This window comes from Amphiprion ocellaris, chromosome 7 (genome assembly GCF_022539595.1).
Source record: "Amphiprion ocellaris isolate individual 3 ecotype Okinawa chromosome 7, ASM2253959v1, whole genome shotgun sequence".
Lineage (NCBI taxonomy): Eukaryota > Metazoa > Chordata > Actinopteri > Pomacentridae > Amphiprion > Amphiprion ocellaris.
The window spans coordinates 27,391,047-27,405,178 of NC_072772.1; the positions used below are offsets into that span (position 1 = coordinate 27,391,047).

General features: G+C 39.9%; 1 protein-coding gene across 2 annotated transcripts in view; it reads left to right on the forward strand.

Annotated features, from left to right (window-relative positions):
• Nucleotides 1-1,005: 1,005 nt before the first annotated feature.
• Nucleotides 1,006-14,132, forward strand: part of nectin3a (nectin cell adhesion molecule 3a) — a 33,396-nt gene continuing 20,269 nt past the window's right edge. Inside the window, exon 1 of one of the 2 annotated variants that reach the window (XM_023269781.3) lies at nt 1,006-1,173. In XM_023269781.3, coding sequence (XP_023125549.2) covers nt 1,086-1,173 — 88 coding nt within the window. In that variant the 5' untranslated portion in view covers nt 1,006-1,085. The remainder of the gene's footprint in view (nt 1,174-14,132) is intronic. The other variant, XM_023269790.3, reaches the window with a different exon arrangement.

Below are 14,132 nucleotides of genomic sequence, written 5' to 3' on the forward strand. Positions count from 1 at the left end.
TACATGAAAATTACATATTCCACATAATCTGTGCATTACCAGAGTATTTTACCTATGGAGGAATCTGTACTATATAGATATAATGTGTAATATCAAGTTTTTATTTTTATCTGTTTTTAAATTTAGATATGCTCAATGTCAATATTTTCCAAACGCAGGGGAGAGAACATTTGAACTTCTACATGTGGATGAATCTGCACAATATCAGCAGTGAATATGAAATGATGAAATATTGCAAATAACACTGAAAAATACACATGATAATGAAATATTACATATGAAGTTGAAATATTGTACATTAAATATTGTGTCTGAAAAAAGAAATATTGCACATCAATTTGAGATATTGTACAGAAAAAAAAAATATGCAGAATCTGTGCAATAACAGTATATTCTACTTATGGAGGAATCTGTGGTACATAGATAAAATCTATGCAATATCAAGTTTTCTTTTTTGTTTTTTGTTTCGATATGCTCAGTGTCGATATTTTCCAAACCCAGAGGAATGAACATTTGAACCTCCACATGTGGATGAATCTGTACAATGTTAACAGTGAATATGAAATGATGACATTTTGCAAATAACACTGAATAATACACATGATAATGAAATATTGCACATGAAGTTGAAATATTGTACATTGAATATTGCACCTGAAAAATGAAATATTGCACGTCCACTTGAGATATTGTACATAAAAATACAAATAAATATGTAGAATCTGTGCACTAACAGTATATCCACCTTATGGAGGAATCTGTGCAATATTATTGTTTGTTATTATTTACATGTGTGCAATGTTGTTATTTCTTGTTATTTTTTTGTTTATGTTTATTTGTATGTTTGTTTGTATGTTTTTATTTGTGTGTGTGTGTGTGTGTGTGTGTGTGTGTGTGTGTGTGTGTGTGTGTGTGTGTGTGTGTGTGTGTGTGTGCGCGCGCGCGCGCGTGTGGCCGTCCTGCAGAAGTGGTACAGCCCACGCGGACCGGTCGCTATGGAGAGCAGCTCCCGGGGAGCGCGAGGCAGCCAGAGCGAGTAGGGACGGCGGACGGAGACAACCGAGGAGCTCAGACTCACCGGAGCCATGGAGAGAACAGCCCCGCTCGGCAGGACTTTACCCTCGAACGGACTGCGACTTTTAACGTCCCTGCTCACCTTGTTCGGACTTACCGGTGAGTTTCTTTATCCCGCTTTATTTCCCCTCTGGTGCTACTTTTGAGGCCAGCGAACTGAGAGAAGTTGGAGGGTTTACCGTTAGTCACCGAAACCGGCGGTTCGTGTCGAACTGGGCTCCTTATAACTAAGCTAGCTGCGTTAAAAGCTATTTTTAAGTAAGCTAGTCGTTGTGTGTGGACGTTTATCTTCTCAATAACGGCGTGATGAAAGTAGCTCAGTTGACCGTTAGCTAAACCTCGTTTCTCTTCTGAACACAACTCCGGTAACAATAGTTAACTTACACCGCATGGAGGGAACAGCTAATTATACACAAGCTAGTAGATTTTTAGCTTAAATGACTACAGGAGACAACTTTAGCCACAGCTCTGATTCAATGGGGATTTTTAGCACTTTCTGGCGTCTTCCAATTTGTCACATCACGACTTAGCTAACATCATTGAGGGGAAATACCGGCTGCACAGATGGCTACAAACTCAGCGAGGAGCTGCGCTGATTCGTGCCGCACTAAAATAGAAACCAAACGGAGTAAATCCGGGTGTCACTTATGTTGAGCAAAGAGGAGCTCCTTAGTGAAAAAGTTTGCCTAGTGACCGGTTACAGATGGAGGGGGATATGTGATAGAGAGGAGAGGAGAGGCAGCGCAGACTCCTCCGCTCTGGGCGTGAGGGGTGGCAGGGGAAATGAAGACATATTTCAAGGGAGGCACTGCAGTCGCAGTCTCTCTGGAAGTATTGACCTGCAGTTGGGCTGCATGCCAGCCCGAGCACCTTCCAGCCCCCCGGTGTCCCGAGGAGAGCAGCTGGAGAGCTTTGCTGGATCCCTGTCCTGAGCTGGGATTTCAGTACAAGACAAAAGAAGGGACAAACACAGATGCATGCTAAAGTAAATACTACCCAGGAATGTACCATTTGTCTTTTTTCCTGCATTCAAGGGCAATAAAGGCATTTAAAATATACATCTAATGGGAGTTTTAAAAAAAAAAGATCTTGCATGGTTAATTGTAACTTCCAGCATAAACAGTCACAAATGGTCTTTACATTTTTGTTTAGTGCTGCAATGACAATTATTTCATTACTGATCAATCAGCCGATTAGTTTCTTTATCACTTTGCCACTTGATCTATAAATAAGTCCCAGAGCTCAAGGTGATGTCTTCACATTACTTGTTTTGTCCTACCAACTATTCAAAACATATTTAGCTTAAAATATAAGAACAGCACATTGACATTTGAGAAGTCATACGCAAGAAAATGTTCTTGCATCTGTGATAAGATCATATCTGCTGATTTCATGACCTGGCAGATTCATCAGTCAGGCGAGCTCTCGTCTGTAGTGTCATCAGACTAGTCTCTCTTGCTCATAGACACACACTTGCACCACATGTTTTTAGAAAGTCCTCTTCATACCGTACTTTTTATATCGTACCCACAAAACACTGGTTCATAAATCAACACAGCGAACTGATACACAATACACTGTTGCAGCTAAAGCTGATTGACTTCTGAAAGTGCTGTTTTGGAACCATGTGCATGCAGATTTCCAGGTCGACTAGTAACCTTATTTGTCAAGTTTGCGTATCATTAACACAGATGACAAACTAGGCAATGATAGTGCAGTTTTGGTGTTGTTTTGGAGAGGAAATGTGAGCAGGTTTTTGACTCTCACTAACATATGGTCTGAGCCCATGTGGGCTCGGCATACAAGTGTGCGGGGGACTTAGTGACAGAAACAGTTTTGAAGTCAGTTTTCTTAACTGTGCCATTTTCAGATTCAGTGTAGACGAGGAGGGGGATTCGTTCAAGGCGTGTCTACAGGCTGTGAGGTCTGTAATTGAAGACCATAGTTTTGTGGTTTCTTCTCTTGGGGCCGCATGATTCACAATCTAAATAAATAATGTAGTAATGGAGCCACCTAAATTACAGACTCAAAACAGAAATAGATTTTAAGAAGCAGTGCACTGACTGAGCAGATTTGGTCCTCATAAATGTTAATGTGCTTTGGCGCTCATTAATTGACAGTGATGTAGCCAAGAAAGTAGGTTTGTCATCGGAAATATAATTAAAACAGCTGTAGCTTTGTCAAGACATGGCACAGGGCAGATCAGGTCAAGACCTTCTGTTGGGGGAGGTGGCTGATAACTTAATATAGAAATATAGTTAAATGCTGGCCTTGGTGACTTTTCTACATGATTAGAATGTTAATGCAAAAAGCAAAAAAACTTTTGTTTCAATGAATTTTACACAATTCATTTGATACTTAAAACAATTTTACAGTCATCTTTGTTTAAGGATTTTTAACCTGAAACATGACAGAGTAAACTAGACTGACATGTGATCCCCTGGCTAAATATATATGTAGATGCCAAAATTTTCACTGATGTCAATTATCCACACTGGTTATTTGTTACCACAATTATATGCAAGAAAGGTCTTTAAAAGTTTTTACATTTGAATGCACATCTGTGGGTCACAGCTGTCGCATCCATCTGATCCTCCTTGTTTGATCTTAAATCTCGCTTGTGAAGCAGCTGACTGAACACTCCTAATCACATTAAATGCGTGCAGTGTTTTCTTTTTGAAGGAAGGCCATCAGCAGATGAGTGTGCGGCTTTATTGTGGGACACGGAGGCTGTGTGTGGGGTTCAGGGAGCAGGCTGTGGCCACCAGCTTCTGTTGACTCCACCCTTTGCTTCCTTTTCCACGGCAGATGTGAATGACTGTCAGAGGCTGTGAATGGCAAGCTGCTCCCTGGTGGTCCATTAGTGAATTCAGAGCTGTAAAGCCCAGATTTAGCTTAGCCCCTGAACTCGTCTGTAACAAGGATAATTAAAAAGATACCTTCATTGTGACACAGCAGTCAGTTGTTGATTAGGATTGCCTGTAGTAACCTGTTCGAACCTGAATTACCCAAAGAAAAGATAATGTATATTATAGTTTATATTAGGATCACTGAAGATCTCACAGTTATTCTAGTGTAAACTTCTTTTGTCCTTGTTTGATTCCCTCCTGAATGGGTCACTGAATTTGCACATTGGTGTCTCTTACATGCTTAAGATTGGAATGAAATAATGTTGTTTCTATGCTCTAACTTTAATGATTTAAATACAATATTAAGTGTTGTAATTGGCCTTCTTTGCTGTTTGAGGTGTCCTGTCCATGATTTTACATCCATCTCCGGCTAAGGATTTTATTGTATCCAGCCACAACCATATTTAATCTCATGCCTCTTGGGGTAAGGCTTGCTGTCAACAAATCAAATGAAAAATGCAGCAATGGATTGATTCAAGTAACAGGTGTTATCTGGGTAGCAAAAGCCTTACATAGCTTATTCCTCCACTGCTGTCCAAAAAATGTTAAAAACACATCAGTAAGCCACACAATCAAAGTGGCCGACATCTACCGGCATTAATTTAAAAACAACCACTGTAGGTTATTTGTGGATATTCCTGCATACTAGCTAGTTCAAGCACTGCAGATTTATTCATGTCTAAGGTGGGTAATGTTTTGTAAAAACTCTAGTTTTTAGGGAATTAAACTGCCTTTTTTGAATGAAATTTAATGTTGGTGATCATTTATGTGCCTGGGGCTAAGTATGACAGACAGATCTGGGAAGTTTAAAGTCATTTTCATTGGATTTAAAGATAGCAGCACAAAAATAAACTCACACTGGCCTTAATCTTTAACTCAACCGTCTGGTTTCGTGAGGCAGTCACACAGTATTTGGTGGCATTCATTGTTTTGTGTCCACTTCTTAGTTTGACTAACACTGGCAGTTATTAGAACTGCCGTGTGTGAGTAATTATCCATTGAAAATCGGAGGAAAAGGAGAAAATGTAGGAAAATACGCTAAAAATGGCTAATGTTAGCGGTGCCATTTTCACTGTGTTTTAGCTAGTAGGTCTTGTCTAGTGAATCAATCTAGGATAGACAGGAATTGACTGTTTCTATCACTGAGTCATAGGAAACTGCACCGTATAAATGGCTTCCAGATATTTCCATGGTTAATTACCCACTGTGAATGAACAGAGGGAAACTTTTAAAACTGTTTTTTTGCCTGCTGTTTTCAGGAGTCAGGGTTTTTCCCTGAAAGAGCACCTCGCACTGTGTGACTGAGGTTAGGGTCACTTGGACACACCGTGGCTTTACAGTCCATATTAAAGAGGTATACATGGAGGATGTGCACAGTCAGCAATTGTATCCCCCAGGAGAGGAGCGTGGAGGTTATGGGAAACAGGTGTGGCTGAGTTTCGGTCTTATTTGTTTCCCTCTTTTCAGCCGTGGGATGGGCACACAGTCACTTGTGTGCACTGACACACCCCCTACCACCCAGGTGGGAGATTATTAACACCCACCAGTCAAACACAGGGCAGCGCTGACTGTAGAGAGTATGCTACTTGCAATGCTGTCTAATCTGGTAGTACACAAAGAATAGTGACATACATTGTGCTGTAGCAGATAAAAAAAGAGTCACCACACCTGCCCACATCCTTCATGTGCTCTCTGTGTCCAACCTAGATGTAACGCCAGTATTACTCCCACCTACATCCCACTTCTAAGCTCTCTAGCACAGTGTTTATGTGCTATTCAAATGTGTGAAACACACAGATAATGAAAATAGACATTTATTTCAAGATATCTGTACAATTTCAGCAACATCAATCAAAAACAATTCAGGCTTTTATCGAACAGTTTTATTAAACTTCATGCAAACTTGACCTAACTTTCATTCTTTCTGACTGGAGTATTCTATTAACAAGCACTGATAGTCCATTACATACAACAGAATTTGGCAATGAAAGCATAGAGAACATTGGCCCTAGATCACACATTCAAAACCATAAGTGAGCAGGAAATGTTCACTGCATGCATTATTTCCAATAATGTACTTTCTAATGAGTGAGAGTCCAAAACTAGTTCTTGCATTACTGTGGGTGAAGTTTTACCATGGCTGCATTTAAGTTGGCAACATTCATATAATTTGAAACAGACTATTTGTCTTTGATAAAATCAACCAGCTGTGACACTGATGGATTTCACGTAGTATTTTTACTGTTTTATTGGACCTTTAGTCCAGGTTTTCTAGGTTTCACCACCCACCCGCCACCCTCATTGTGTGTCAGATAACATCACGCTCTGAAATCCAGGGAAGGAAAGACCTGTCGCCTAATTCTGAGTTCATAAATTTGGCTTGCTGAGCAGTTGTGATTCATGATGCAGATATACTGCAGTAAAGATTTTAATAGGATTTTGCACAACTGTATCCTAGCCGGTTTTTGGCTAAATTATTGCTGCTTTACCCCAGCTTCTTTTTTAGTGTCTGATCCTCTCTTCATCTTCAGACAGACTGTAAACCTGAATAAATTTCCCCATCGTGATCAAAGCTGTAGCAGCGAAGACCAAATAGAGTCTGGGTTTCATTTCTGTTTAATATTGATGAAGGAAAGTGGAACATGTCTGTATACTGTCTGTTTTTTAAAGACTATGCTGCTCTGTCACTCCCGTAAGAGTTGTACAGACTTGATAGTTCAATGTGGTTGCTTCTTTTTGTCTCTGAGAGAATTTAACAAAACAAGTTCGACTCAGGGACTTGAAAAGAGTGTTAGAATATCAGATATTGCACAGATTGTATTACATTTCAAATAGGAGTGCAGTTTAAGAGCATATTTAACTCTACCACCAAGACCTGTTAGACTGACAATAAATTAAGTACTACTGCTTTTATGTATTCAAAATATTTGTCTTTTACATCCAAGTGAGCTTCATGTTTTGGGAACACTTTGTCAAAGCAGACAGGTAACCGAAGTCCCAGAAAAAACACACTTGAATGTTGTTTTACTGACTTCTTTTTTTTCTTGTTTTTTTTAGCACATGAAATCTGTTGACTTAACAGATGTAGGAGAGTGTGAAGAAGTTGTCAATATGCGTGTTCGATTGAAGTCCATACATAGTTGTACAGATTGTAGGTCAATGTGATGTCATAGGCAGAGCAGCTGACTAAATGTTGGCATGGTGTTGTATCTATATAGGTATTGGTGTATTTCTGTGAGGTCACTATGGATGGCTTCAGTCAGCTGTACTTTTTTATTTCTTCTTGAGTGACCTAGGTATCTAAATCTCCTTGTTCTCTCTATTCGAAGTGGGTGGTATGTGTAAATCAAGAGTACCGCTTTAATCTGCTGCAGATAGAGGGTATGTGCCGGGAAAATGGGTGTGCCGGGAAAGTGAACTCCCTCTGACCAGGATAATGCTGGGGAAATGCCACACTGACCAAAGCCCTTACTGTTTTTATTGACCGCTGAATACGCACAGTACAGAGGCAGGTTTTTGTTGGACTGCTTTACTTCCTTCTCCTGTTGTGAAGTGATGATTGCTGACATGCAGCACAGTGATGTTGATTACCTGAGAAAGTCCAAAGCAGCTTCTTTTATCGATATCGCTCTATGCATGTCCGGAGAAAATGTTGTATTGATGAAGGGAGCAGCGTCCGATCATGATAAGCTTTTCAAAGCATACACACAGAGCAGAAAAACCCTAATGAGTAAAACAACAAGCCTGAATATGGACTAATCAAAAAAAGTCTTCACTTTCTAACTCGACATAGACCTCTTAACACAATAGTAGTCAATACAGTATTATTATCGGCTAAATTAAAGGCATTCTTTTTGGTACTTTGGATGGTGTTTTGTTCAACTCAGCTTGCTGGTTTTGCAGCACAACACTTTTTTCACTGTAGCTGAGCTCTAACATACTAGTAGTTTGCTGCATATGCAAATACATTTTTTTTCATTTTGAAACAGAAAATATGTGTGAGAGAGTATTAGGACATGCAACAATGATCCTCCAACCAGAGGTCAAACAGTGGTAGGTGCAGTTGTGTGGTATGTCCAGACGTATTTGGTCACTGGATGCATCAGCAAATATTTTAATGAAGTGAAAGAAGCATAATGTGGACTATTTCCGCAGTCCCAACAACTGCCATGAAGTGATATGTCACATTAAGTTTTTCAGTCACAGTTATATTTAAACAAATAGTGGATCAAACAGTTCTTGTTCTTCAAATACTTCAAATTAGGGTGGCTGAATTAAGAATGCAATACCTGTTACTTCATTGATCAAATACAGTACGTAGTAAGCCATTAAGATTGGATACATTAAACATATGCATGTTTATCTATTTAAGACCGGGTGTACTATGATTGCATTTTATATAATATCCTTGTTATCAAGACTCAATCGATGAAATGCATCAGGATTCATTGTAATACATGTGGGGAAGGCAAAATGCATTGCTCTTAGCCCACAAAAAGTTTCTAAAGGTGCACTTCAGACAATATCTGAGGACTTGAGCAAGGAGAGCAGCACTGAAGCAAAGTACAGCCATTGTTTAGATGAAAACAACAATGACTTAAAAGATTCAGACCCAGATGTAACATGCCTGCTGACCTGCTACCATAACCTCAGTGGGTGAGAGACATTTTTGAGGAGGAGACATGTTCATGCCACATCTGGCTCTGAGGGGACAAACAAAGATCACAGTTTAAAATGTAAATGAAGCCATATGTTGCGTCTGCTCTTAATAACTTAATTAACATGTATGGAAATATGAGCTTTGGATCAGGCTCTGTATTTGCATATTGTAGTTGGCAAAATGGCATAACTGTGTATTGTTCAATGCCCACCAAGTTCTTTTCTCTGTCTCTGTTACACTAATACATGATACAGATCTTTGCACTTCCATTCATATTGTTGACCAGTTTGTGTAGCATAATTATAACATTCGCTAACATCACGTAGCTCCCATGGAAAAAATGGCATGTTGTTGCTGGTTGTTGGTAGAAACAGGCATCACATAAGAAATCTAAAATTGTATAATCATGAGAATCATTCTAAAGAAAAACGGTCTATTCCCTCTGGAGTCTCTGCAGCATGTGGGAAACTATGTTTCCATTATGTTAGACTGGCCTAATGAAAGTACAGTAGTCCATTTAGACCCAGTCAAGGGCAGTGGAGTCTGTGATTAGCACAGAACTCATTCTCTCTTCTCTGCAAAGCCCCTGCCGCCACCCAACAAGGTCTGTATCTATTTCTGTCCTAATGAATGAAAATTGAGCTTGGCTTTATAAGACTTTTTATCGGGACATCATAGTAATTTTTAGAGGACAGTGACATGTAAATGTGGTAACAGCGGGTTTGAAAACAAAGCACAGACTCTTGAGTCAAGTCTGCCCATATGCGTGTCTGTATGGCTCATTGCTGGGTTTACACTTGAGCATTGTTTAGAAGCCTGCTATTTTCATCTGACTGCTTGGGGAGCCATAGAAATGGGAGTCTGCAGATGTAATGACTGCAAAACAAACTTGTGCACATGCTTGAGTTAAATATATGAGACCAACATAAAATTTGTCTTCTATTATCACAGAGGCCATTGCGGAGGGTTATATTTGCAATGATCGTTAGCCTGCTGTCTTTGTTTGGCCTGATTGTAGAATTTAACAAATAACAGTAAGTCACTGTGTTCAGTTAAAGAGATACAAAACCACTCATAAAACACTACGTATTGTAGTGTTGACTCTTCATCTGTGTGATGTCTGACTAATGGTTTTATTAAGTAAACAATTAGTAAATATTAAACAGTGCTGTCAAAGTTTTGAGGCAAGCTAATGGTTTTTGAGAATACTTTCTATTAGGATGGGTGCAGTAACATTGAACTACTACAGCTGAGCAAACAGTATACAATATGCAATTTTCAACACTTTTTGGAGTGATGGTGAGTAAAGTGCAGTCTCTATTAGCATCTACGTGTCAGGCATGTCACACACTTAACTTGTAATTAAGAAAGACTCCCATTGTTGTCTCTCCTTAAAAAGAAAACCTCTCAAATTAAGTGACTTACTTTAACACCACATAGAAAAATGCCTTTCCGTGCCTTCTGTGACCTTTATAAATTGTGTTTCCTGTTCCTGTACATTCTGTAGGTGCATGGAAAAATAACATTGCTGCCCATGTCTGAGTCTGTAGTATTGTGTGTACATACTAAAATACCACAAACCCCCACAACAAACAATAACAAATCCCACACAAAAAGTCGCTGCAGGAATGTTTGTGTTACTTCTGTACACAGTGGCAGCCATTGTCCTTCCCGAGTCCTACAGCACAGCTATAGTTGACTCTGATGAGAGGTTGCAACCTATCACAACACTCTGTATGTCAACAGTATTGATCCTTTTCTTTTAAGCACTGATCTTTAATCAAAAGTGACTTGGACGAGAAGGGCACACAGGTCCACATTGCTATGGGGAAGCAAAGAGAAAGGGGCTTTAAAGAGGACAGTGACATGTGAAAGAGGCCGGCCTGCCCCTTTTTAAAGGCTTGTCAGCCTGTGTTTGTCTCCATCATGAATTAGTCCACTGAAAAAGCCTCACACCCTCACAGGATACAATGCTAGGAAGGAAGGGGGTAGATTAGAGCTGATGTAGGGACTAATGTTTTCTTCACACTGCACAAATATTTCTTACGATAAAGGCATGCTGTAAAACAAGTAATTCACCACTTGGCATATCCTGTTTCTAACTGATTGAGACAGAATTACAGGCCTCACAAAAATAAAGGAAAGGTCTGGGGGCCTGTGTGTGCATATAGGCCTTGTCTGCCCCCCCCGGCCACCGCTTTAAGAACTTACAATGCCAAACAAATGACTCTACACACCCTATTGACTTCATTGTGTTTGCTGTGTTTAAAGGCATAAATGACTCTCAAATGCAGGTCTCAGTAGAGGGTTTACTAACAAAAGTGTTACAAAATTTTGTTTTCTGCAGGAGCTTTTTCCCTCTTATAGATGCTACCACACTCAAGAAAAGGGGATCTCTCCATCAATTGCTGTTGCCAGAGTTTATTTTTCTTTGTGTTAAATGTTTTTTTTTTGTCTGCTTAAAGAGCTTGGGATGTGTCAGGAACATTTGCAGTTAGGGTTTCAGCCCACTGAGACATTTCTGTATAATTATTTTAAGGTCCTTTAGTAATCCATATTCATAGATACATTTGGGTGCTGTTTTGTGTAAAGTTGGCAATTTGCGACTCCACTTTTTAAATGCGTGCTAAAGACCATTTTGAAAATGTGACCTTGATACACATACACATGGAAGTTTAATAGTCCGCTAATGTTTCAATTGGCCTATACTAGACTGAGTGACTTCAGTGCCTGTAAGGAGTATGAATTACTGCACTCATTAAACAGTAATGAAACCCTGCCCTTCAACCTGCTTACCTCCTACACTCACTTGAAAATTACTGAGCCGGGGAAACGACCGAGGCCTAGACCAGTATTGATGCACCACCCAGGTCACTTGTTAACACAATGGACAGGGATAGCTATACACACTGTCCACCAGTTCAGGGCATAAACATTTTTCTTCATAATACAGGATGTCCAAACATTTTACCCACTTTGGTCTGACCACCTTAAAATCTTCAGTACAGTGTCATCAAACAGATTGTAATCAACTTTTCAGCAAAGGTCTAATTTACAAATGTGGAAAAATCATCAAACTATATTAATACGTTCAGCTCTTTTTCTGAGTTAGAAATTTAGTGGTGTAAAGTAGAAGTGGTTAAGACATAAAGCCCTCCCCCCACTGCTAGCCTCCCAGCTTTCGAGGCAAGCCTTTCAGAAAGAGCAGATGCCTCACAGTCCACCAGGTTTATTTACTTTCTAGAGCTGCTTCTGCTAACTCTAAAATGACTCAGCCATGAGCAAAGCAAACCAAATGTTCTGCTGTTTGCTGCAAGAGTGAAGGCAAGTGTTTTTATGCACTCCCAGCATCTGAGGAACTGAGGACCCAATGGATTACTTTTATTTTTTCACCATGGCATATGGTGACAAAACCATCGGGGAATCCTCAGTGCTGGCATGTCGTGTGGTTAATGTAGCCAATGTGCAATTTGAAACCAATAAACAAGGACTGCAGGAGGGTTACTGTGTTTTCATGTCACCTGTTGTGCTTCAGTCCAACCTAAACTCAGCCGCTGTTTACATCTGTTTGCTTCTCTCCTGCTCTATGTGTTCACATATACTGTTTTATTACAACCGAATTCTCAACTAAGATGTTCCCATTTACATTTTTTTGTATTTCGTTGTCAGACAATGGAATGAGCATTGAATGGCGACTGAATGCACCCAGTTGAGACTACACTAGGGCTGGACCCGAATATCCGAATATTCAGTCCCGACGTTGGTATGCGGATATTAATTTTGAGATCCCAATATGCCTACAATATGCCTTTGAAGTAAGTGCTGAGATAGTAGTTCAACAAGGTAAATGACAACAGGCTTCAGATGATCATAGAATTTTCAGACAAACCCTCAGGTTAGGCAGACTTACAGAAAAAACAAAGGTAGAGGTAAAAGTGTCCATTTTAAACAGTCATTGCAATTACCAGCCAACTTTGTGGTTCACCTATGGTGTCCATACTTGCAGTTGTTATCAGTTTTCTTGTACAATGAGGGGTTCTTACTGACATTATAGTAATTACCTCCTTTTTAGGTGGTAGATAATGGCGAAACTGTGGGCTAGGCTCTGATTGCCTTAGCACTTGTGTTTTGAGCCCTTGTTGAATGTTGCTATTTTCCTAAATCCCCATAGTTAGTTTGATGAGAACATAAATATGCATGTTATAATAAACGGTATATATGCTGACCATAAATACAAATTCTCTTTTTACAGATATGTCATTACATTGTCAGTATATCCTATGACCTATATACAGTTGCTTAAGTGACCAATCACTGTACTGAAATCTTTTAATTAGAAATAAAGTCTGAACAAATTCATCAGCTAGTCATTGTAGTGCCTCAGTAGTTTTAGTGTTGAGTTTTAACCACTCTGTCACACGGTCATGGCCTGTCATGTACTGTTTTATGAGTACACGGCATATGTAAAAATAATTGACCCAGGCAGTTACATTTTTATGTGCTTAAATGGTTGACACTATTGCTCTAGTCGTCTTTTCTGTCTATCTCACTCTTGTACTTCCTCTCAATAACTGCCCTATTTCTTGCTTTGTGGTCTTATTTGTGCTCTGCTCAACTCAGAGTTTCCTCTTGCTTTAGTCCTAAACCACACTCCCTCCTGCACAGATCTTATGTCTGCATTCTTCTCCTGTGAGGTCTTCAGATCAGTCCCTCATGAGTGCTGTTTGACATGATAATCTATGCATGGAGTTTGTCTACATGTACATGACATAGTGTGTATTTTGTTGCCGCTCCTGAAAGTTTTTGGCCGTGGATCCTCCTTGTCTCACACGGTTCTGACATGCACTGCAGGCTTCATTGGGAGGATCTCAAGCCAGGAGACAGCCTCCTCTGGGGAGGTCAGGGCCGAAGCTGGGTCAGGTCTGGGTAGGTGGAGATTTTGGCTCATCAAGTGGCCGACGTGGAATGTTTGAGCCAGTTGCCAGGCAAAGAGGAAGGTTTTGATTTACCATTGCGCCTCTCGAGCAGCTTGTCGCAATTAGTGATGTCAGGAGGGAAAGAAACAAATATGAAGCATTTGTTCAAAGAGCAAGCATATCCTTCCCATGAGTTCATTCTTTCCTCGGGTTTCTCAGGGAAAAGGGGGCAAAAGTGCAGCTTGTTTCTCTTTGGTCAAATTAGGTTTAGCAGACCAGAGTTCTTCCTGTTCTGTGGACTAAGGTGTCTCATCTACAGTCAATTATAAAGCATCAAAACAGTGCCACAGTGCAAAGATGGCCAGCAAAATATAATTTAGTATGTGTTTCTCTTAAAAATCAGAATCATTTTGTTCACTGGATAAGATGGAAAGGCAGTAATGAATATAGCAACACTCTGGAGCTCTGCAGCAGTATTCCTATTTCTTTGATGAAACTGCATGACAGCTTTGTTTAACGCACTGCTTACATTTCATTTGCCTGCAGTATTTTAGATAATATGTCACGGTGCTC